General features: G+C 42.9%; 2 protein-coding genes across 2 annotated transcripts in view; one reads left to right on the top strand and one right to left on the bottom strand.

Annotated features, from left to right (window-relative positions):
• The window catches only part of LOC119648843 (mucin-5AC), a 303,326-nt gene extending 293,959 nt beyond the window's left edge, over positions 1–9,367 (bottom strand). Inside the window, exon 1 of the mRNA XM_038050718.1 lies at positions 9,001–9,367. The gene's annotated coding sequence lies outside the window, so the exon portion shown is untranslated. The remainder of the gene's footprint in view (positions 1–9,000) is intronic.
• A 33-nt stretch (positions 9,368–9,400) lies between these two features.
• LOC119648597 lies at positions 9,401–9,824 on the top strand. The gene is made up of 2 exons (XM_038050367.1): positions 9,401–9,621; positions 9,673–9,824. Exons 1-2 carry the CDS (start codon positions 9,435–9,437, stop codon positions 9,822–9,824), a joined length of 339 nt encoding a protein of 112 aa, XP_037906295.1. The 5' UTR covers positions 9,401–9,434.
• The last annotated feature ends 15,671 nt before the right edge of the window (positions 9,825–25,495 follow it).

Genomic DNA, 25,495 nt, shown 5'->3' with positions numbered 1-25,495 from the left:
ACGCATAGCTATTAACAATATTCACGCAACTTTTTTCAGAAAAGTATCTAAACATTCAATTTCGTTTCACCATTGATCTGCAAACATCTTCATATTTCACAAATGTCAAAAAGCGTCTCCTACTATATCTAAATTTGTAAGGAAACCATCCGATTAAAAATATCTAATAGCGCGTATCTGTTGCAATAAATTTTCCCCCATTGTCGCGCCAACTCGAGGAAGTCAAAACGTGAGCTCGGGGGAATTTCTCCAGCCCAATCAACAAGATATTCAAATCTGGCGATTTGGCATTTAATCAGGCAAAGTATCTGCCACAATAGCGCCTAGTTAAGAATGCCGGCTCTGTATTATGTGTTACTTATATTATACTTAAATGATTCATAAGAATTGCGTGCTGAGTTCATTAGATCACGTGGTGGATCAATTGGCCAATTTTTGTTAATGAAGACGATGTGTAAATTGCAGACTTTCAAAGGATACGGTAACCACCATTGACTTGCAAGTTTTGAAGGAAAACGCAAACATGAATTATTTAGTGAATTCCGCGCAGTCTTTTGTAACTAGGGAGAAAAATTAAGTTAATATCGCTGATTCATTGTTTGGTAGTTGAAACCACAAATTAGCTAATGATTTCTTTGGAGGTTTTTTTGTTCAATTTTTTGTTAAACCGGTTTCGATGATATCTTAAAATTAATGCAAAATGCCGGCTTTCAGTTGGTGTGCGTGCTCGTGTTAAATCATTTATTTCGTACTTGGATTGAATCGAGTTGTAATAAATGGTTTTCGAACGTGAGATATAATTTTGGATCTTAGATTTTTGGCCAAACACCGCATTATATTCGCTGTTCTATTAGTTTAGTTATCAGATCATATTTTTTTCTGAAAGGTTAGAAAGATTTTATCTAACTGGAAAATTTGTACAAAGGTTACAATCCCCACAAATTTAATACATAATTAGCTTTGTGGGTAAAAACATTTTAAATATTGGTAGATCTTTTTTATCGACTTTTGGAAATCATTGCTGACTGAAAAAACGATATCAAGGAAATAGTGCCTAAAAGTCGACGCTAATCGTAGACACATAACTTTTTGGAGTCAAATTAACAAACCGCCATTTATCAGTTCACTATATGATAATTTTGGTTGCAAAATACACACATCTATTTGCAAATACATTTATCAATGCGGGGGGCTCCAGCAATCACTATTGGTATTATAATTTCATCATCACATCGAAGATAAAATTGAAAAATCGGTAGCATTAATAGTGTTGACAGTTGCACTTCTGCATTTCTGGATGGAGAAAACGAATGGCTACGTTATCCACAATCAAGCGGGGTTTGTCTAGAATTGTGGAACTACTGGTGCAACACATGCTGCGGATTTTCTAATGCAGAAATATCCCCAGGATTGGAGTTTTTTTTCGGGGGCCTAGTATAGAAATTTAGATAAAACAAGTCGGGAAACCGGAAGCTAGACGCTTTAGGTTTAGGTTTTGTGTATTTCTTTTATAAAGAGATTTGAGTGTGCATTTGTCCCACTAGCAAGTAACACGTAATATATGTATATATTATGTGAGAATATCTACATTCAAATGATATTGACATTCAGAGTCTTGGATTTGCATAGAAGTGACAGCTTTGACCTATTATAACTTTGCTAGTAATAGTGCGATTTGCACCAGGATGTATGCTGTAACTTACATTACTGCAAAATTTCGTGATTCTAGGAGTAATTTAAGGGGGTTTTTCCTGTCAATTACTAAAAATTATAGTAATGTACTATTATTAACTTTATTTGAACACGTATCGGTATGGAAGCTATTTTGGGGCCTAGGGACCATACAGTGGCAGCCCCTTCACTTTTTGTCAGATTTTTCGGTTAAGTAGTTTCTGAGAATTGGTCCGTTAAAAAATTATCACTTTCAGCTCCCAGCACTCCCCATCTTTCCAACAAATGTCAAAACTAAGACCAGCTTCGAAAAGTACTAACCGATACTTTTCATTTGATACCCCATATGATTATATTTGATGAAAAAAAATGTACACTCCCATTTTGCATGTATGGGGACCCCCCCCCCTTAAGTTCGACGTAAAGGGATGTAACTCACTATATGCGTGGGCGTTCACAGTTCCCATCTTCCTACCAAATTTGATATCAATCGCTTCTCCGAGAAAAATGCGTGTGACGGACAGAGAGACAGACAGACAGACAGTAAACCGATTTTAATAAGGTAATAGGGGGTCCCCAAAATTTTCACCATGAACTCAGATTTTCCCCAGAGGGCGGGAATTTTTCTCCAAATGGTAAAACCGCTCTATGTTTCTAGCAACGTTGATCAAAAAGTCGTTTGCCTCCTCCCTACTTCCCTTCATTCTTGTGATTGATACTGTAAATCCCATGTATTCAATGTCCAGCGCCATATACGCTGCCCTCTGCAGATTATATTTCCCAAGCATCTCACAACAAAGCTGTTATTAAGCAGCTTGTCGAAAGTGGAAACGCTCGTCTCATGCAGTATGGTTTGCAACTAATTCTAAATACAGCAGAGTTATTGATGACCCACCTCGATAAAGCCGGTGTGCCACTGTCAGTTACAGCGGTCGAGGACTAAACAATTTAAGTATCATAGACCAGTGCTTTCAACATATGATGAGCTGCGCCATGAAGATATTTCAAGCATCAGCGTAACCGGGATGAAATAACGTTCCACAACTGTTATCTTTCGTGACTGACGCATCAATGAATATCTCACATCCAAGTTCTACGCAACGTTGTTTGCCCTGTGGTTCTGAATGGTTTGGAGTGCTGGCTGAACAACAAGAACTCGCGGTAATGGCAACGAAGATGTTGCGTTGAACTAATGGCATAACACTCATAACATGATCGAGTTCAAAATCAGAGCATTCACAATCGATATGGGGCTGCAAGAGTTTTTGACGATCTGGTCATGTGTCCTGCCCTTGATCAGAAACTGCTAGCTAAGATTTGCCTTCACATAAATACCGATGGGAAGTGGCCCAACGACCGACCGAAACAGTTATGGTTTGATATGCTAGATGGTGATTTATTAAAGTTTCGCCTCAACTCGGATCAAGCCTAGTACCGAGAGGAATGGCAAGTCCGTGTTGGATGAGCTGTATCCACTACCGAATGGACAGAAGCTCTGCTATCATCGGCAAAAACAACGTTAGCTAAATATACAAATGCTTGAAGGCTTTCGATGTTCTGCCCTGAAGAACATACCTATGAAGGTATAGTTACGAGGGCCATCCAATAAGCCTTACCGCCCGTTATAGCCACTATCGAAAGATAAATTCACTATCGTGTAGTGCATTCTCGTAGACAACCACTGCCAAAATCCCAGCCGAATTGGACTCGTAGTTTTGGTTTGACCACGTACAGAAGCGGGTGTGTCCGCGAATTTTAGAAAAATAGAAAAAAGGGCAATATTGTTCGGCGATTTGATTTATGTTTTTTGAAGCGAAATCAAAGAGCGTTGGGATTCTGTGTATGGTGACCCTGACCCTGCGATGGCGACCGTAAAAAATTGGTTCAACGAGCTGCAACGTGGTCGCACTTCGGTTTTTGATGAACCACGTGCCGAAAACGGCTACCACGGAGGATAACGTGACAAAAATGCAGGATCTTATATTGACAGACCGCCGATTTAAGGTGCACGAGATAGCTGAGACAGTAGGCATGAAAAAGGATCGCGTGGGTCATACCCTGGATGCAATTTTGTGCATAAGAAATCTGCACAGAACTGCTATCCTATTCACCGTATTCTCGAGATTTAGCCCGCTGCGATTTGCTTTTATTTCCAAACTTAAAAAGTTACTAGGCGCGCACAAAGTTCAGTCGAATGAAGAGGTCATCGCCGCCACAGAGACCTATTTTGTAGACCTCAGGAAATATATTTCTCATACCGGCCAAAGAAGTTGGAGCATCGCTGGATCAAGTGTATCGAGCCAAAAGGAAACTATGTTAAGAAATAAATAGCCACTTCAAATCAATACAGGGCCGACGAACAGCAATTTTTTCAGATTTTTCCGTTAAGTAGTGTGAGTGGGACAGGCTCCTTCATTTAAATGACCCCCACCGCAACTGATATTCAAACTAAAACCAGTTTCGGAGAATGCTAAACGATATCTTCCCCTTTTGTATGTATGTATGTAAACCCTGATGGCGTGGATGCTCTCAAAACGAGTAAAACTGCTAGGCTTGACGGTCTCCCGCAGAGTTGCTTATCGTTGCACCTGCATTTGCAGATCATAAGGAAATGTTGAGAATCCGAGACCTTTCCCAGAAAGTAAAATGAAGAGATGACCGTTAGGATTCCTAATAAGGACACCCGTTTTAAGTGTGACAACTGGAGGGGTACCTGCATGCTCCCTGCCATCGTAAAGATAATGGCTACAATAATTTTGGAACGCATCAAAGAACATCTCTAAGACTTGATGGACAGAGAGCAAGCTGGTTTTTGCTCTGGATCCTCCTGCATTGACTACATCGTCAGCCTACGGATCACTTTGAAACAGCGCGCAGAGTTTAGATCTTCGCAGCACCTCGTCTTAATCGATTTTTAGAAAGCTTGCGGAAGCGTGAACAGGGAGTATCTCTGGAATGCTCTACGTAGGAGGGGCATTCCTGACAAACTGATAGCCATTATAAGAGCGAGATAATGGCATAATATGTCACGTGTTGCATCGAGGTAAAATCTCGGAGGAATTTGAGTTTGCCAGGGTCGCCGATATTATTTCTCCTTGTTACCGATGACGTTCTTCATTCTGCCTTGTCCAGAGAACATGGAGGAAATTAATGGATGATGTCATCTTTCCTCGAACACTTCTACTACGCTGTTGCCCTTTGCTTGCTCTCTAAAATCTGCTTCCAAAAAAATCTCCTGTTCGTACTGATGAACTAGGAAAGTTCAGGAGGAATACGCTAAGGAGGGAAGCGGAAACGACCAGGAAGGAAGGCACATCAGAGAGGTAGGACGCAGCATCAGATGAGACAAAGTATGTGTTATTAAGGAGTGCGGGAACAGTAGAAAGCCAGATTAGCAAGAGAGCTTGGCGATCTTAAGGGGACCAGAGAGTAACAGATTGAACCACGGCACGGACAACATTCAATCGAAGCTGCTAAGAAAGGGAACAATCAGCAATATGAAACATATTGATGGCAAAAAACTAATGCGTTCTAGAGTCTTCAGCACAATTGAGGCCGCGTGGCATGCAACGAATCATTTTGATGCCTAAAATCACTTGGCTCTATCCGAACAAAACTTATGACCAAAAGAAATTCCGAACTTTCTTCAGATGAGCTAGTTCTGGCAGCAAACGGAATAGGATAAAGGGGATGAGTAGCTGCACGATTTAGTCTAGAGGAACATATGTTTCACTAGAATAAAAGTTCTTGTATATTTCAACAAAAACACCACTACTTTTATCAAACAAAACAAGTACTGAGGAAACGATCAGTAAATAGAAAAAAATGTAGAATTCTGGTCAGTCGTCTCCATACTCAACACGCTCATTTTATAAACAAATAGGATTTACTTTCTTGAATTTACTACTGCGCCGGTGAGGGACGATGCCACAAATCGCAATAACTTCAGAAATCTATACTGCGTCACGAAGGAGCTTGCATGTCTTCGAAAAACTTCCGATGGTCCTGTGAAGGACGTTAACGGTCAACTTCTCACCCACGATTATGAACAACTTATGAGATATAAACAACACTTTACTATGGTTCTTAACCGTATTAAATCCGATGAGTTTCCTTCTCTTGTAGATGAAATGTCTAGTCACCGTAACATGCGTATACGGATTGTTTCTCCAAGCAGAAGAGAAATCATTTCAGCCATCAATGCGCTCAAAGGGGTAAAGTCGCTTGACTTGACCGTCATCCGGCAGAGATATTTATTGCTGTACCTACAGTTACTGCTTCCACTCGTAAGAAGGGGATGATCGTCAAGATCGCAAAGAAGGGAACCCGTTTTGAATGTGACAATTGGAGGGCTCCTGCCTTCGCAATAATAATACCTGAAATAATACTGAAACGTATCAAAAAACATCTCGAAAGCTTGATCGACAGAGAGCAGGCTGGTTTCCGCTCCGGATCCTCCTACATTGACCACATCAACGAAATTTGGATTTCGCTTCACCTCCTCTTCATTGGCCAATATTATCTTTTCTGATAATCGGTAACGTTCCTCATGCTGACTTGTCCAGAGGGTTTGGAGGAATTCAATGGAGGATGACATCTTTCCTCAAACACCGGGTCATGGGCCTTGGCCGAATGGCTCTGGATTTGAAAAGAGAGGCAAGTAGAGTTGAACTGTAGATAAACACCAACAAGACAGAGAGCAGGCTGGTTTCCGCTCCGGATCCTCCTACATTGACCACATCAACGAAATTTAGATTTCGCTTCACCTCCTCTTCATTGGCCAATATTATCTTTTCTGATAATCGGTAACGTTCTTCATGCTGACTTGTCCAGAGGGTTTGGAGGAATTCAATGGAGGATGACATCTTTCCTCAAACACCGGGTCATGGGCCTTGGCCGAATGGCTCTGGATTTGAAAAGAGAGGCAAGTAGAGTTGAACTGTAGATAAACACCAACAAGACCAAGGTTCTCAGTCTGACGGGCCTTCGCCCTCTCCTTATCTGCATTAATAGACCGAACATCCGAGTAATTTGTATATCAAGGAAATGTGGATTCTTCCGACGGCAACACTAAAACTAGATGTTGCCCGACGCATTAACAGCGCTAGATCCGCTTTTGCTGCCCTGTCTAAAATCTGGAAATTCAGTTATCCCAACACTAAGATCAAGTTGAGAGTATTCTATGCTAATGTTCTGACTGTGTTGCTATATGGGATTAGCACATGGAAAGTGAACTCCACTGTCACTCACAACCTCCATGCTTTCGTCAATACCTGTTTGCGTTGTATCATCGGAATGTACTGGCACTATCTCAAACAAAGAACTTAGTCGACGCCCAGGCCTGTCACTTGTACGCACTCTAATCGGAAGGCGAAAGTGGCAGTGAATAGGTTACACATTAACAGGGGCGACAATTGCATTACGAACTATGTCATGCTGCGGAATTCACTCTTCCAAGATGACCGACGAGTGGGTCGCCTAAAGGCACTTGACGCAGAACAAAAGTTCGAGCGTCTTGGGAAGTCGTGGGGAAGCTGAAGTGTATTTCAGGTAACTGCGAGCGATGGTGCATAGGTATGGTTTTCGCGCTATATCTCACCAAGGGGTAAAGGGCAACCATATATATATATACTAATATGTTTTTAAAGGAAAAGCCGAGAAGAATTACAATGGCAGGGTAGTCCTTTGCCTTCAAATTATTTCTTAGCTATGAAAAACGCAGAAACTTTTGATCACGCCAACCATATCTATCTTTAATCAAATCAATGTATCTACATTTTAAAAAATCAACTGTATAATATAATTGGAAATACCACTATAAGAAGTATGATAGAAGCCACGTGAAGATGCTAATCTCCCATGTGAATTTAATTACTTTTTCACATCAGATACGTAATATAACCACATATATGGTGTACGATAAAATCTAATGAATCGGTTACAGCCTTCTAATTTATTCTATATTCAGAGCATCCGTAGGTGAACTTGGTTGAGTCAATAAATAACACAAAACACTGACCAAGCACGTGCATTTACTGATGACTATGGTCTTGTATTTGATGATAAATAGTATTTTATGTTATATTGACTGGAGCACTTTATAAAGAAAAAGTACGAAAATTGGGTTAGATGGACTGGAGCAAACAGAAGAAGCACTAAGAATTGAAATTGTTAAAAATTCATGATTCGTCAATTCTACTCCAAACCAAAATTGATTCCAAACCGATAACCAAGATCAGCATTTTTGCACAGCCTCTCATCTCTACAATGCCTAAAAATAGTTTGAATGCAATCTGAATTTTTAGCTATTACAAAAAAATTCTATGGAACTAAATGTCATATTAACCGCTAAGCGGTATGAACATACCGAACATGATGCATAGACACATTCCGATATTATTCAAAATCATATCACGATGCCATTTCAATATTCGTCTCTATGCTGGAAACTAAAAGCTCTTCAATATTAGGTTGCCCACCTGCCCCCACAGACAACACCATGAATTGGTTTTCTAAACGTTACTCCATCCCGAATGGTGAAACAATAGCGACAATGAAGACCAGGCAAATCCAATCCAATCCAAATGTTGAATATCTGAGAAGCGTAAAATTACATACACATACCGAAAAGAGGTAGACACCAAAAATAATTGTGAAAAAATCGTGACAAACATATAAATTCAACACTCAACAATGTCACAGCAAAAGATTTCCCCATAAGATACCAATACTATATATGCGCTACGCCATGCGACATAACGTAAATATCAAAGACAATATCACTAGCGTAGAATAAATATTTTGTGCTCCTCCCGAAGTGTACGGGTGTACGCCCTTGGGTCATACTTGAGCATTTCCATATTTCATAAGTCACGCTTCCCGTGGCCATTGAGCACCGCCAAGACTTGAGTGCCGACCGCCGAACAGCTGAGCGGGCAGGGAGAGCAAAAACGGTCATTGAAAAAAGCACCTGGCGGACTAACAACAATAGCAACCATAAAAGTGGGTAAATGCAAAAAGCATCATCAAAGATTTACCTAAAGCTGTTGTGCTAATTCTAATCAAAACAATGGGGTATCTGCATCACTTCAATCTTCATGTAGAGGTTTATGGCGTCCTCGATAGAAGCTGCAACCTCACAACAAGCAGCTCAAGCTAAGATGCTACGACTTCAGTCAGACCTACATTCGAATTCCAAGCACACCTACCCAACTCGGTATAGTACCACAAGCTTATTACTAAACTGCAAGCGTATTTTGCTCTCAACACCTCATGCACTGAAGGTGCAGCATGACAGAGTACCAGCGCATCATGCATCGAAAAACTTACATTAAACCGCATAAGATGCAGCTTAGCGTTCCTATATCCAAAGTTAAATCAGCAATCCAAAGTGGTTATTGTAATCCAAGATTTATCCAAAACGCTCACTGGGTAATCCTCAAAAATTCACCAAAATCTCACAACAAATCACTGATTTCCAGATTTTATTCAAAACCAACGATTTTTGTTTACATTTCCATATAATTTTTAGAGGCAATAGCTCAGCACATATTACACTTGTTCACCATTTTCCATTCATTACGTCCGCCACAGATCTGTAGTCAATGATTTTCACTTAAAGCTCTGGATTTTCACTGTTTGAACGAACGAACAACCGAGAGGAGACACACAATCAACATTCGCGCAACCGCGGTCCATCAACAACTACTCCAACGCGGGCTCAGGTGAAACCAGCTAACCTGGGTCTCACCTGGCTAAATCGCATGAGAGATTACCCACGGAGTAGCACATTCAGCTCAGCGCTCAGTCTGAACCTAACATATTTTACCATGGCTGAATCTGTGCAACATATTTTCAACAATTTACTGAGCACATTGAAGCCGAGCAACAAGAACATTAAATCCGCTCATATAAACTTTTCTCGTGATTATTTTGCTGAGCGGAATGCAGGTGAGTGGAGTACCTTTAGCTGAAGCAATACCAAAACAACAACATCAACAGATGAACAGGTGTTATACTGGCACTGCATGCTTCAGCTTTGGATAGCTTTTATCTTTATGGAGTGGCACATAATGATAGCTGAACTGGTTACAGTTTGTAAAGTGGACGAAGCAGACTTTGAAGCTCGCACCTTGTACGGAACATGGAAGTGATTGAAGTCTGTTGCGTTTGCAACCGATGCATCTTTATTAGAAATGTCTGCAAAGAAGGAATAGGCAGCAATTAACGGTTTAGAAACATAAGAAATACATTGTGTAATACATGTGAGTTCCTTAGTGACTATAACTGACCTTCGGTACCCAAAATTGTTTTACTTGTGGAGTTTCCACAAAGATGCGACTCTATTGAAGAAATTAGAAAACGAAAGATTTAAGCGAGAAACTTGAACTGACATTCAACCCTTTATAAAATTTACAAATCGATGTTTAACTTTCTTTCTAACAAGGCCTAACGCGCGTAAGCAGGGATTTTCTCGCGAGACAAGATGAATTTAGGTAGAAGGATAAATGCTAACCTGCATAATGTCATCATCATCATCATCAACGGCGCAACAACCGGTATTCGGTCTAGGCCTGGCTTAATAAGGAAATCCAGGCATCCCGGTTTTGCGTCGAGGTCCAACAATTCGATATCCCTAAAAGCTGTCTGGCGGTCCATCGCTCCATCTCAGGCAGGGTCTGCCTCGTCTTCTTTTCTACCATAGATATTGCCCTTATAGACTTTCCGGGCTCGATCATCCTCATCCCTACGGATTAAGTGATCCGCCCACCGTAACCTATTGAGCCACATTTTATCCACATCTTCAAGGTCATGGTATCGCTCATAAATTTCGTCGTTATGTAGGCTACGGAACCGTCCATCCTCATATAGGGGGCCAAAAATTCTTCGGAGGATTATTTTCTCGAACGCGGCCAAGAGTTCGCAATTCTTCTTGCTAAGAACCCCAAGTCTTCGAGGAATACATGAGGACTGGCAAGATCATTGTCTTGTACAGTAAGAGCTTTGACCCTATGGTGAGACGTTTCAAGCGGAACAGTTTTTGTAAACTGAAATAGGCTCTGTTGGCTGACAACAACCGTGCGCGGATTTCATCACCGTAGCTGGTTGGGTTTGGGGGGTTGTGATTTTCGACCCTAGATAGGAGCAATTATCAACGGTCTCGAAGTTGTAGTCTCCTATCTTTATTCTTCCCGTTTGACCAGTGCAATTTGATGTTGTTGGTTGGTTGGTTTTTGGTGCTGACGTTACCACCATATACTTTGTCTTGCCTTCATTAATGTGCAGGCCAAGATCTCGCGCCGCCTGTTCGATATGGATGAAGGTAGTTTGTACTTCCCGGGTCATTCTTCCCAAGATGTCGATATCATCAGCATAGGCCAGTAGTTGGTGGAGAATCGTACCTCTTGCATTTACCTCAGCATCACGAATCACTTTCCCGGGGGCCAGGTTGAAGAGGACGCATAATAGGAGATCCCCTTGCTGTAGACCGTTGTTGACGTCCAATGGTCTTGAGAGTGATCCTGCTACTTTTATCTGGCCTGGCACATTGGTCAAGGTCAGTCTAGTCAGTCTTATCAATTTCGTCGGGATAACGAATTCTTTCATGGCCGTGTACAGTTTTACCCTGGCTATGCAACTGGTGTCCATATTCCAACAGTTTTTCCATCGCTTGCCGCAGAGAAAAAATCTGATCTGTTGCTGATTTGCCTGGAGTGAAGCCTCTTTAATATGGGCCAATGATGTTTTGAGCGTATGGCGCTATCCGGCCTAGCAAGATAGTGGAGAATATCTTATAGATGGTACTCAGCAACGTGATACCTCTATAATTGTTGCACTGTGTGATATCTCCCTTTTTATGTATGAGACAGATAATGCCTCTTTCCCAGTGTTCAGGCAATAATTCGCTGTCCCATACCTTGAGCATCAGTTGATGAACCACTTGGTGTAATTGGTCGCCTCCATCTTTAACCAATTCGGCTGTAATTCCATCGGCTCCTGGGGACTTCTGATTTTTTCGCCGATGAATTGCACGGACTGTTTCTCCTATACTTGGTGGTGGCAGTATTTGTCCGTCGTCTTCAGTTGGCGGGACCTCCAACTTGCCGATGCTCTGTTTGTTCAGTAGTTCATCAAAGTACTCAACCCATCGCTCCAATATGCCCATTCTGTCGCAAATCAGATTTCCCTCTTTGTCTCGGCAGGATGAACATCGAGGTGTATAAGGCTTCATCCTGCTGACTTGTTGGTAAAACTTCCGCGCCTGGTGCGGTTGCTCCCTGTACTTATCGAGTTCATAGACCTGTTGGTTTTCCCAGGCTTCCTTTTTCCGTCTATGAAGTCGCTTCTCCACTCGACGGAGTTCGTGATAAGTCTCTGCGTGTGCCCGCGTTCTTTGAGAATGCAACATTACTCGGTATGCGGTATTCTTCCGTTCCGTTGCCAGCTTACATTCATCATCGTCAAACCAGCCATTCCGACTTTTCTGCGACTGGGGCTAAGTATCTTTGTGGCCGTATCAATGATAACATTCTTCAGGTGAGTGTGAAGATCATTTGTTGATGCTTCATCTCCAGGATCTCTGTTGACTGCGGTTATTGCGGCGTCCATTTCCCCCTTATAGGTGCTGCGGAGGGCCATGTTGTGGATGGCTTCAGTGTTAGTTCTCACCTAATTGTCAGAGGGGATTCTGGGTAGTTTTGTTGTTCGAGCTCGGAGCATCATGCCAACGAGATAGTGATCTGAGTCTATATTGGCCCCCTATATTTTCTGACATTCATCAAGGCTGACAAGTGGCGGCGTTCGATCAACACGTGATCAATTTGGTTGAAAGTGGTCCCGTCTGGAGAGGCCCACGTATCTTTCTGGACCGCTTTCTGCGCAAACCAAGTACTTCCAACAACCATTTCGTGTGGCACTGCTAACTGAATAATTCGCAGTCCGTTATCATTTGTATTTTGATGCAAACTATGGGAGCCGACGTATCGCCTGAGTACGGGCTCCGTTCCTACTTGACTTTTAAAATCCCCAAGTATGATTTTAGTATCATACTTTGGACAGACTTCGGGGATATGGTCAACTGTCTCGTAGAAGGTATCCTTCTCCGACTCTGCAGTCTCCTCTGCGTGAACATTAATGAGGCTTATATTTCAAAATTTGCCTGGGAAGCAGCCTTTCTCTTTAATTTTCAAAACCGACAACAGCAGGTTTCATTTTTTGGCTAACTAAGAAACCTACTCCGAGCACATGGTTTACTGGATGGCCGCTGTAATATATTGTGTAGAGGCTCTTCTCTAGAAAACCGGTCCTCGTCCAACGTTGTTACATCAGCCCTACATTGAGACAGGGTATCGGCTTGCTGCTCAGCAGCATTCGGTCTCTAAAGGGAGCGCACGTTCCATGAGAAAATGCGCAAATCATTATTCCGTTGCCGTTGCCTAGTTCGTCGTTTTAAATTCTATCCTGTCCGAGGCTCCTTCTATGGCTTGGTATCATTGGTTTTCCGTGTAGAGCTGTTAGCCCTACCCCTCCAAGTAGGGGAGGGCCAGTTAGTACAATTTGTCCCATTTTTAGGCGCGGGAGACTCACCTTAATCCCTCCCAGCGATCAGCACCTGAAGGTGGAGACAGGGTTTGGTAGTAGGGCTGTTGGTGTTGGTTCAACAGGCGTTTCCCAGGTTTTCTGCTATATCGTGGGTACCAATCCACGTTTGATCGTCCACAAATGCTACTGTAAAACCTTTGCCTCCTCCAGGAGCCATAACGGAAAGTGGAGAACTTTTCCCTATTGTCAGTCCCTAAGACATCCTGCCTCAATAAACTTCTGTCCGATCAGCATGTTCATTTTTCTCAACCCAGCATGTGATGGGTCCAACTGATTAGCAGCGGATCGATTCAATGCTGGTATCCTGCATGACAGATCGCCGTGAATGGAACATAATTGAAGGCATCTTCGATGTCCATTTTTGCCGTGATCTAATGGAATGCTGTCTAGGTTTCTCTGGTTTGGGAATGAACATCATCTTTACATTGATCCAGTTGATTAAAATATAAGCATACGCTAGGCATGCACCATATATATTTCGAAAATATAATTAAGAAGATCCATTCCCTCTATTATTATAGCAGGAATATCCGGACCTTGCATTAATAAAATTAGTTAAATAACCATTCTATTCGCTCCAGTGATACTCCTTTGGATGCTGCCTAGGAAGTACACTTCAAGCAAATGGTTTGCCATTTCTTCATCGTTTTATGTATACCCCCCACTCTGTAGACTAGCCTTCCTCCCAAAAGCGTTTCCATGATTGATCTTTTAGTCAGCCTTGGGCCCTTCCTTAGAGCATTTTGATCCTGTTTGCACCGATGCCTGCCAGAAGCTGAATCAGACTTTAGAGCTCTGTTGTGGAGCACCCTTGTCGTTTTCCTCTGTTTTATCAAATCACTATTGTATTTGACTCTTCTTCGGCGTGGACGGCTCTATTCAAAAGATTATCTCATAGTAGTTGTGATTATCTGGATTGTCCTTACAATTCTAGCAATGGATTTGACGCGCCTCCCAAAGGTCTTAACTAGAGAGAGCAGTTCCACTTTGTAAGTCTTAAAATCTGTCTTCTGTAGATTCCGACATGGAGTCGTTGCTCATTACGAAACCAATGTGTTTGTGACCTGAGAGTATGATATTGTTTGATATTCTCTACCCTCCGATAAGTACCGCAATGCCAGGTGATGCCACTGTGATGATGATGAGCTCTCGCCTGACCACATTGCAGAATGTGGGTTCGTTACTCAAATTCAGGATCTGCAATTAGGTTTTTACCAGGTACTCTAATAGTCTCGATCCTCTGGCTTGATGTTGGAACTTCCCCAGCATATATGGTGAGCGTTAACATTAGCGCCTGCCATTATCTCCATGCCACACAGGATCTGCGTCATACGGAAAATGAATCGCACCAAGCCACTCTCTCATCTCCCTGTTTTTATGGTTTGTTTGGCCCTTATGATATCGCGTTTTGCCCGAAGGCATTGCTTTGCGAGCAGGCTGTTTTCTACCCAAAGACAGATATTTTCCAATGGGCAAGACTTTAGCTTCGGCAGGTGAAGTCGACTTGAGCCCAGGGGCCTGCTCCGACTCGTTCATTAAGAACTGAGTCGCAGTTGTATTGATTCCCATTTGAATAAGTGGAGAATCTGAGTTTAGACTCAAATTCTCCACCGCTAAGCTAAGGGCTGCCCCTTCACTCAGAGTTTTAATTTCGGTTTGGGGTTTTTGTTTTTAAATTTTTCATTTTTGGCTGCCTTACTGAGACAAAGCGATTTGAAGCTAGTGGTCGCCCGATACACCTCAATCGTTGTTACCATTCAGCCCTAGGCACGGTAATCACTCCTTGGTTTGCCTACATCTACATGAATAAAGTTGTTGTGGGGAAGATGTAACGACAAATAGAATTACAGACCCGATAACTAAGCACTTCCTTCCATTTGTGTGCAGTATACGGTGTTAGTTCTTTATCGTTTTTGCATCTTTTTTTGTGCTTTAATTCCCTTACTCATTTAATGAGAGCAACAGGCTCCTAGAGACGCAAAGGAAAAGGGGAGAGACAAGATCAAGATTGCGATTTAAGATGTTTCTGGAAAGGTTGAATTGGAGGACGGCACACGTATTCATGAAAGTGAGTAAAGGAAAAGAAGTGTAGGAGGAGGTACTGGGAAGACAAAGAAAGCCGTGAGTAGTAGGCCACAAGAGCCAAGGAAAATCTAAGTTGTCCGAGAGAATGAAAGAAAGAGAGGGGACTATGCGGTCCGATAATATGTCGAAGAAATCTTAATGCAGAAGACTGAGGTGGGGAGAATATACACAAGATATGATAAAGGGACATGAGTTTGGCGGAATGACTTGTACTGTGATAGAACCGCAAGTGGAAGTGAAGGAGGAAACGATGCTTTCGGCACGGAAAACGAACTTAACAGCTATCAAGGTCTCCCGCCGTTTGCTAAGTGTAACGCAATCTCTGTCACATCAAAAGACAGATAAGTTCAAACTTGACAGCTTCGTCCTTTGACAACTTATATTTTGGTAAAAAGAGTCTTCTATTTGAAAAATCATTCAAGGTCGTTGAGGCAGGCGGGCAGACAGGAAATTTTCTCGAAATTAAGTCCTTTAATAAGTTTTGATGAAGACGTCTTGCAGCCAAAAGAAAGATTGGGTGACGGCATCGAACTTGTGGGCATATGTCACTTTGAAGGAATCTATCATTCGGTGGGAAAAACCATCCTTAGCCAGTTTCACACGCAAGGGAAATGATGGAGTTGAATTGGTCTTGCTTTTGATTTGAGTCAGAATATCGTCCAACATGATGAAGCAAGCGAGCCTCCACACGGACATTGTTTGGCTGGTGAGGCACCGTTCAGCAGAGGGCCTCTAGAGCGTCATGAGCCCGGGATTAAGGCACGTGGGGGGTTGCCGTTTGCGGTACCAGGCGCCGATTCAGCGACAGCAGAACAACCATCGGAGCTGCGTAACGTAGCCGATACCGAAAAGGAATCGTGTTTCTCGGATGCAAGGTAGTCATTGTGTTTGGCCTGGAAACACCATTGGGCTGGTATGATCTCCTATCGTTGCACTCGAATAGTGAATGGCAGACAAAGGAGAGAAATTTGTTGGCCAGAGTGACTTAAGTATGACGCCAGTATAATTAGCCGCAGTGACAAATTATCTGCAGAGACTACGCTGGTGTCCGATCAAGCGGCAACGGATAATGTGGTAGAGTCTCCATCGTTGAGAAATATGAAGCATAAGGAGGGGGGGGGGGCGGCCAAAATTAAGTGGACTGAAAGCGCGCTGCGATTCATAGATAAAAACAGTTAAGACTTTCACAATGGAAAATTTGTTTCCCGCTTGGAAAAGCAAATGCTTTAACAGGCTTTCGCAGAGGATGCTATGAGCCGCACACAAGTTTCTGAGTGGTCTGAGTGCTTTAAACGTGGTGAGATAACTGACCTGGATTTTCACCAAACCCACCCGAGCGACCTTTCTTGATTCTGAAAAAGGGAACAGTAGGAAAAGAGATGAAGTTGACTGAAGGAATTTTGCAAAACAAGATAATAATTATTTTGAAGTTGAATCATCCAATCTCGCCGTAGCGATCGGTAAAAGTTATTTCAATCCTTCTTCATATGTTGCTACTCAATTATATGATCATACGGCGCGGGAATATATCTACTGAATGATTGAAGTTGATTTAGTTAACATTGAAAATGCCGGTTCATTAAAATAGTAAAAAAAATTCATGGGAGAAACCTTAAAAATATATATATGAATATTGTTGGCAATATCGAAAGAGTTCGTAGATCGATATCTTATTAACACTTAATTTTCAGAAGGAAAGACAAGGGAAATTATCCTTCCTTTTGCTTGGAAAAGCAATTAAATCAAACGTTTCGAATAAGGCTGAGATGCTGGTATAATATCAGATAATAGAGCAAAAACTAATATTATAAACATAGTAAACTTATGCCAAACATTTTTTTCCCAGAAAGTTTACTCGATTACTTTTCCTAACTCCAATCTGATCATTGCTAGTTTATTGCTTGCTGTTAAAACAAAGAAGCGGAAATTGAAAGTTCGTTATTGCAAAAATAGTAAATAAGACTTCAACAAGAAAGGTGGCAGGCGCTTTTCTCAATAAACCCACATTCATAACGTTTTCTGCTTTAAATGCACACCTCCTCCTCGAAGACAGCAAAAAACCGAGAAATGGCTGCATCTTGATACCATTGCATTGGCAGCGACTAATTTATGGTTGAATGTTACGTGATATGCACCAAATGCTGAATTGATTACTGGAAATCAGAGAGTGCAAAATCCGGAAGTTGCTGGAATTTTGATTTGATTTTATTCCGAGCTAATATGCATAATTCATTGGTTTAATCGCACATTACAATTTTTGTTGCTTGGGGTGATAAATTCGCTGTGGCTATAATTATACATATCTTACGAGTGCGTTAGCGAGTTAACGATGATTCATTAGTTGATTCAGTGGTTACATTTCCCCGTTGGCATTCAGTGTTCTTATTGAGGAAATTTATTTGAAGTAGAATAGAAAAGTTTTGAGGCGTTTATTGCTTCAGAAGTCAATAATCACCATACATTTCTCCACATATGTACATTATATCATATGTCTAGAATCGATTTCCTGGCAGCATGGGGAGAACTTTTACTATATACATAATACACAAATGTATTATATATTAATCAACGTTCGTCCCCTTATATACATAAATGATAGAGCTTTTGTTTAGCAGAAACAGGAACTTTATACTTTTTGATACTATCATATTATTACACAAAGTGGGAAACAGATCAGCTAATTGGAGTCCTTGAAATCAGTGCAAAACTAGATTGATCAGAAATTATTATAATACCATAGGAAAATGAAGCCAACACAATGCCGCGAGAGTGTTTTCCGGGCCATGCTTTCCCGACTGAATACATTCTCAACTTTTATTGAATTCCGCGATCCATAATTCTTCAAAATTTTTGCGCCTCAAGTATTCATCGATTCCAAACAAAATAGAGGTTGAACAATTGGCCTCAACATTTTCTGGTCCACGGATTCTACACGAAACTGAAGGAATGATTTGGAAAAGCAATCTTCACACAGATTGAAAAAGATAAGATTTATTAAAACATTAGAAGATAAATAAAGGGATAAATATGTACATGAGGTGATACGACCGTTGGAAGCTGTAGAGAAGAGCAAAGATATTGAACTGCACTTAAAATACCTCAGCAAGTGAAGTTGCTTAACGCCACCGGGTCTGACTTACAAAGATTCATTCAAAGAGCCAGTGCTACAAATTTTATCACCAGAACAAGCTTCAATGACATACACAATATTTCATTCGACTTGCCCAGTGACAATCTGACGAGAGATTACATCAGCTAATATGCAGCATCTCTTCTTTCTTTCACGATTTAGCACCTTCCCTCAAAACTCTAAATATCTTTTCCATTTAAATATGTAAAATTTTAACACAGTAATTTGCTAATACTACAAAATTATCGTTTACCCTTTTCTTGCATTTAGGCTTGCCCATAGTGCATTTTGCTATATTTAATCCCATCCTTCCGGACTTGGGTGAATGGAAATTTGTATGTAAAACGAGTCGAAACATACGGCGTATGAAAATTTAATGCATTTTTTGCTATTGCCAACGTCAACGTTGAATTTGAAGTTCAAGGTCGGGGTAGACCAAAGCTAACTTACCGAGACCTGGACCGGCTTAAAAGGATGGATATAGGGAGTGTTAAAGAGCTGTTGAGACAATACGTTCGGCAGTTCATCTGAGGAATTTAGAAAAAAACCCAATTATTGAAAAAAACAAGCGGTTCGTGAATACCTTCCTATTTAATTCCAAACCGAAAATTCAAAATTTATGCACAGTTTCTAAAAACTATAGAAAATGCAACTAAAATCAATTAAAATGAAGAAATCCTCAATAAATAGGAAGAGAGATTAAGAGATGTAATAGCCTACTTAAGTGCCAAGTACGGAGCATGAAGCGAACAGATTGCCAGAAGTTTTCATATGATACTGTCAACCTCAATGCTCCCGGTGAAGTCGGGAAAGTCATGCAACCTAACTGGATTTTTGTTCGACTCAAAATTATTTCAGTTAGCAAGTGCTTTTCTTACTATATTTCAGCAAGATGGACGTTGAGAACCTTACAAATCTGGAAATCTGGAAACGGCTGGGGATTTATTTTATGTGCTATAATTCTAATAATATGAATACAATGATGAAACATTTCAACTCTTTTGAAACCGATGCTACATATCCTGGCTGCCTCTGGAGCTGGTAGATTGACACTCATAATCATAGAACCAATTTCATCATCATCATCAACGGCGCAACAACCGGTATCCGGTCTAGGCCTGCCTTAATAAGGAACTCCAGACATCCCGGTTTTGCGTCGAGGTCCACCAATTCGATATCCCTAACAACTGTCTGGCGTCCTGACCTACGCCATCGCTCCATCTCAGGCAGGGTTTGCCTCGTCTTCTTTTCTACCATAGATATTGCCCTTACAGACTTTCCGGGTTGGATCATCCTCATCCATGGGGTTAAGTGGGTTAAGTGACCCGCCCACTGCATTCTGTTAAGCCGGATTTTATCCACAACCAGACAGTCACGGTATCGCTCATAGATTTCGTCGTTATGTAAGCTACGGTATCGTCCATCCTCTTGTAGGAGGCCAAAAATTCTTCGGAGGATTCTTCTCTCGAACGCGGCCAAGAGTTCGCAATTTTTCTTCCTAAGAAACCCAAGTCTTCGAGAAATACATGAGGACTGGCAAGATCATTGTCTTGTACAGTAAGAGCTTTGACCCTATGGTGAGACGTTTCGAGCGGAATAGTTTTTGTAAGCTGAAATAGGCTCTGTTAGCTGACAACAACCGTGCGCGGATTTCATCATCATAGCTGTTATCGGTTGTGATTTTCGACCCTAGATAGGAGAAATTATCAACGGTCTCAAAGTTGTATTTTCCTATTTTTATTCTTTCCGTTTGACCAGTGCGATTTGATGTTGTTTGTTGGTTGATTTTCGGTGCTGACGTTGCCACCATATATTTTGTCTTGCCTTCATTGATGTGCAGCCCAAGATCTCGCTCCAGTCGCCGCCTGCTCGATCTGGATGAAGGCAGTTTGTATGTCTCGGGTCGTTCTCCCATGTCGATATCGTCAGCTTAGGCCAGTAATTGGGTGGACTTAAAGAGGGTCGTACTTCTTGCATTTACCTCAGCATCACGGATCACTTTCTCGAGGGCCAGGTTAAAGAGGGCGTATGATGGGGCATCTCCTTGTCGTAGCCCGTTGTTGATGTCGAAAGGTCTTGAGAGTGATCCTGCTGCTTTTATCTGGCCTCGCACATTGGTCAAGGTCCGCCTAGTCAGTCTTATCAATTTGGTTGTGATACCGAATTCTCTCATGGCCATTTACAGTTTTACCCTGGCTATGCTGCCATAGGTGGCTTTAAAACCGATGAAAAATGGTCGAACTGATGTCCATATTCCAACAGGTTTTCATCGCTTGCCGCAGTCAGAAAATCTGATCTGTTGTTGATTTGCCTCGAGTGAAGCCTCTTTTGTATGGGCTAATGATATTCTGAGCTATCCGACTTAGCAAGATAGCGGAGAATATCTTATAGATGGTACTCAGCAACGTTATACCTCTATAATTGCTCCACTGCGTGATATCTCCCTTTTTATGTAGGGGACAGATAATGCCCTTTTGCCAGTCGTCAGGCATTGATTCGCTGTCTCATACTTTGAGTATTAGTTGATGAACCGCTCGTGTAATTAGTCGCCTCCATATTTAACCATTTAGGCTCTAATTCCATCGACTCCTGGCGACTTATGGTTTTTAAGCCGATGAATTGGACGGACTGTTTCTTCTATACTTGGTGGTGGCAGCCTTTGTCTGTCGTTTTGCTCCCTGTTCACAGATCTGCTGGTTCTTCCAGGCTTTCTTTTTCCGTCTGTGAAGTCGCTTCTCTGCTCGAGGAAGTTTGTGATAAGTCTTTCCGCGTGCCCGCGTTCTTTGAGAATACAACATTACTCGGTATGCGGCAGTCTCCACTGTAGGGGCATTTATGATGCTTATATTTCTAAATTTGCCTTGCAAACGCAGAGTACATAGCCTTTCGCTTATATTTTCAAAACCGATAATAGCAAGTTTCACTTTTTGGCTGACTAAGAAACCTACTCCGAGCATATGATTTACTGAATGGCCGCTAAAATATATGGTGTAGTGGCTCGTCTCCAGGAAACCGGTCCCTATACGGTGCATCTCTTGCAACGTTGTTACATCAGCCTTATATTGGGACAAGGTATCGGCTAGCATTCGGTCTGTAGAGAGAGCGCACGTTCCATGAGAAAATGCGCAAATCGTTATTCCGTTGTCGTTGTTGTCGAGTTTGTCGTTTTAAATTCCATCCTGTCCGAGGCTCCTTCTGTGGCTTTGTAACATGGGTTTTCCGTGTAGGGTTGTCAGCCCTACCCAACCCCCAATTTGGAAGACCAGTTAGTACAATTTGTCCCATTTTTAGGCGCGGGGGTTCGCTTTCATCCTGCTCCGTCTGCAGTTTTTCATTAAGAAAAAAATCCCAGCGATCACCACGTGGAAGTGGAGATGGGGTTTGGTAGTAGACCTGTTGGTGTTGGTTCAGCAGGGGTTTCCAAGGTTTTATGATCCATCGTGGGTACCAATACACATTTCGCCCTGGGACCCATACTACCCTTTGAGTGCTTGGAGCTTTTTTTTTTATGGATGGAGGTAGAAATCTTAGAAAGACACTGCCGCGCCAGGTTGCAGCAGCGTGTGGGATTCTCACCCACTAAAACCACCCCCACTTTCTCCTTTTTCCTTCCCCGCGGGACCGCCGCAAAGCATTACTTCGCGGGGTGGACTACGCTTTACGCGACCACGCCTTCCGTTCTTCGCGTCCTCCTTGCGCTCTCCGCTCTTCCCAGTTCCACTTGTATTCGTTTGATTGCGGTGTTTACCGCACAACAGTTTCCCTCCGATTTCAACATTTCCCCGACGATGTTCTGCGGGCTTAGAGTGGTTTTCAGGGAGTCTCCCAGACTCCTCCTTTCTGAGGGAAATCGTGGACAGTGGAACATAACATGCTCCGAGTCCTCAGGTGTGCAACCACATTCAGGACACAAGGGAGAATCATCCAGCCTGAATTGGTGCAGGTACTTCCTGTAACCGCCATGTTCTGACAGGAATTGCGTCAGATGGTAGTTAATCTCACCGTGTCGTCGTTGGATCCACTCCTCAATACGGGGAATCAAAGTGTGGGTCCAGCGACCCCTCTGCGAGTCATGCCACCGTTTCTGCCACTTCTCCAGCGACTCTCGCCTTGCCGCCTTTCGGCATTCTGCATCCTTTTCAAGAGGATTCATTTTCCTTGTCTCGTACAGGCAGCGTGTCTCACTTGCCAGAATGTCTATCGGGATCATTACCGCAATAACACACGCTGCCTCGCCTGATATTGTTCTGAAGGCGCTGCACACCCTTAGCGCCACTAAGCGGTAAGTCATATTCACTCTCCTACGATTACTCTCACACGCTAATGCTTCCTCCCAAATTGGTGCCGCGTATAATAGTGTGGAGCGAACCACTCCGTCCACAAGTAATCTGCGACTGTACCTTGGACCTCCAATGTTAGGCATCATCCGCGTTAATGATACGCTGGTATTTGCCGCTTTCTCACAGGCATAGTCCAGATGTCCCTTGAAATTGATTTTAGCGTCAATCATCACCCCTAGGTATTTGATAACCGCCTTCGAAGTGATGACGTGACCACCACCGCGAATATTAATCGTATTCCTCTCTCTCCTACGATTGGTAATCAAGACCGCCTCCGTCTTTTGTTCCGCAAGGTCAAGCTGAACCATCTCCAGCCACGCTTTTATGGCGCTAATGGTTTCATTAGCATACATTTCCACGTCTTCAGGTTCTTTCGCGACGACAACCACAGCTAGATCGTCTGCGAAACCGATTATCGTGGCCTCCTTTGGCACGGGAAGGACAAGGACCCCATTGTACATGACGTTCCACAGGAGAGGACCCAACACTGAGCCCTGTGGTACTACTGCGGTGACGGTGTACTGCTTGGATCTCTCATCCGTGTCGTACCACAGTGTCCCCTCCGAAAGGTAACTGTTGAGGAGCTTAGTCAAGTAACTAGGGACACCCGTTTTAGCCATTTGAACTTTTTATCCACTCCCAGCTTGCGGAATTGAACGCATTTTTGATGTCCAATGTCACTACGGCGCAGCATTTTTTAGACGACATCGCGTCTCGAGCCAGCTTCAAAACAACGTCTACGGCGTCGATCGTTGAGTGGGCTTGACGAAATGCAAATTGTCGCTCCGATAGTCCATCCTTATATTCGATGATAGGGAGCAGTCTGTTGTAGATGACCCTTTCGAGCATCTTTTCTGCCGTGTCGATAAGGCAAATCGGTCGGTATGCTGATGGGTGTCCTGGGTGTTTATTCGGCTTCGGGAGCAAAACTAGTTTTTGCCTCTTCCACCGGTCGGGGAAAACTCCTTCTATCATGCATGTTTCAAACACGCTGATAAACCAGCCGGGTCTGGTCTTAACAGCGAGTTTAAGGGCTCTATTGGGAGCAATATCCGGACCGGGTGCTTTGTTATCACCAATTCTCCGACAAATTTGCGTAAGTTCCTCCTCAGTTACCGCAGGTATGGTGTAGACGTCCAGTGCTCGCTTGTGTTTTTTGCGCTCCCCTTTATCCGGGGGGAAGAGCGCCGTCACGATATCAAGCAGAAGATGCGGGCAGGTCAATTGTGGTGTTCGCCCTCTCATCTTCTTCATAACTATCCTGTACGCTGTTCCCCAGGGGCTTTGGTCTGCCTCTGTGCAAAGCTCCTTGAAGCATTCTCGCTTGCTGGCCCGTATAGCCTGCTTAAGCCTACCTCGAAGGTTCACATATGCTAGCCGTTTCTCGTCGAAGTCTGGTCTTGCTCTAGATCGTTGGCAGATCCTTCTAGCACGAAAACATGCATCCCGTAACACCGCGATCTCTTCATTCCACCAATAGTTTGAGTGCCTTTTTGCGAGAACTTGTCGCCTCGGCATAGCAGCGTCGCATGCTCTTGTTATGCGTCCCATCATTTGCTCTACCTTTTCCGTAGCCGCACCACCGGGACTTTGGCCTCCCAATAGCACCTCTATGAATGCATCCTCCTCAAGCCATTTCACGGACCAGCCCCGGTTTCCAGCCTCACGGGAACACGCATCGACGCATGGCCCATATTCGATCTGGAGGAAAATCGCCTGGTGGTCGCTGTGAGTATAATGCTCACTGACAAACCATGTCATTCTCCTCGCCAATGTGGTACTCACATATGTCAGATCGACTATTGAGCCCGACCCTGTCCCACGAAAAGTGGAAACGTTTCCCGTGTTGGCAAGCACCAAATCTAGCTCCGCGAAAGCCTCGAGCAGGATACGGCCCCTGGTGTTCGCAGTGCGACTGCCCCAATCTACGGCCCACGCGTTGAAATCACCAGCTATGATCTTGGGGTTTCGACTTCTTGCATCCGAGACTAGCATACCTAGCATTCCTTCGAATTCTGTTATCGTCGCGCTTGGTGGAGCATAGCAAGAGTGCTTGGAGCTGCCGCTCTCCACACTAAACTAACTAACTAGCAAGAAAAATCGCCAACTCTTGGCCGCGTTCGAGAGAAGAAATCTCCGAAGAATTTTTGGCCACTTCCATGAGGATGGACAATTCCATAGCCTATATAACGACGAAATCTGAATCCGAATATTCTGTGGAGAATTTCTCTAGGGTCGCTTTCTCTTCTTGGAAGGCGAACCAGGACCTCAATGTTACCCTCTTCGTCCTGGGTGCTGTTCAGCTTACATCATGGCTATTTATTGGTCTCTTTTGCTAGTTTTACACCCTTGACGGCCAAAAAATGTTGGGCCACGAATGATGGAAAACCCATGAAATGCTTGCACAAACTATGCATGACTATCCAATCCAGCACAAACTTCTTCCGAAAATGTTGGCAAACTCAAAATGCAACTCTTTAAAACGATTTGCATGTACGCGCGAGTACAATAGATTCACTTTTTAAGGTCAATGGATTTCGAAATTGTTATCGTTTTTACAAGCCCAATAACAAAATGTTTATTTAAACAATCGCAATTGCTCAAAGTTTCATTTTATTGTTCAATAAGATTCCATATTGCATGCGATTCGACTGTGCGGATGTGTTAG

The sequence above is a fragment of the Hermetia illucens genome, chromosome 2 (assembly GCF_905115235.1).
Source record: "Hermetia illucens chromosome 2, iHerIll2.2.curated.20191125, whole genome shotgun sequence".
Classification (NCBI taxonomy): domain Eukaryota; kingdom Metazoa; phylum Arthropoda; class Insecta; order Diptera; family Stratiomyidae; genus Hermetia; species Hermetia illucens.
The sequence above is the reverse complement of the archived record's forward strand: the minus strand, read 5'-3'. Positions and strand labels throughout refer to the sequence as shown.

What these genes read in the sequence shown, in the direction of transcription:
- LOC119648597 (XM_038050367.1), top strand. Translation starts at nt 9,435, where the DNA reads ATGAGAGATTACCCACGGAGTAGCACATTCAGCTCAGCGCTCAGTCTG. An exon ending in TTTTGCTGAGCGGAATGCAG is followed by an intron (nt 9,622 to 9,672) that starts GTGAGTGGAGTA and finishes CAACATCAACAG; the next exon opens with ATGAACAGGTGTTATACTGG.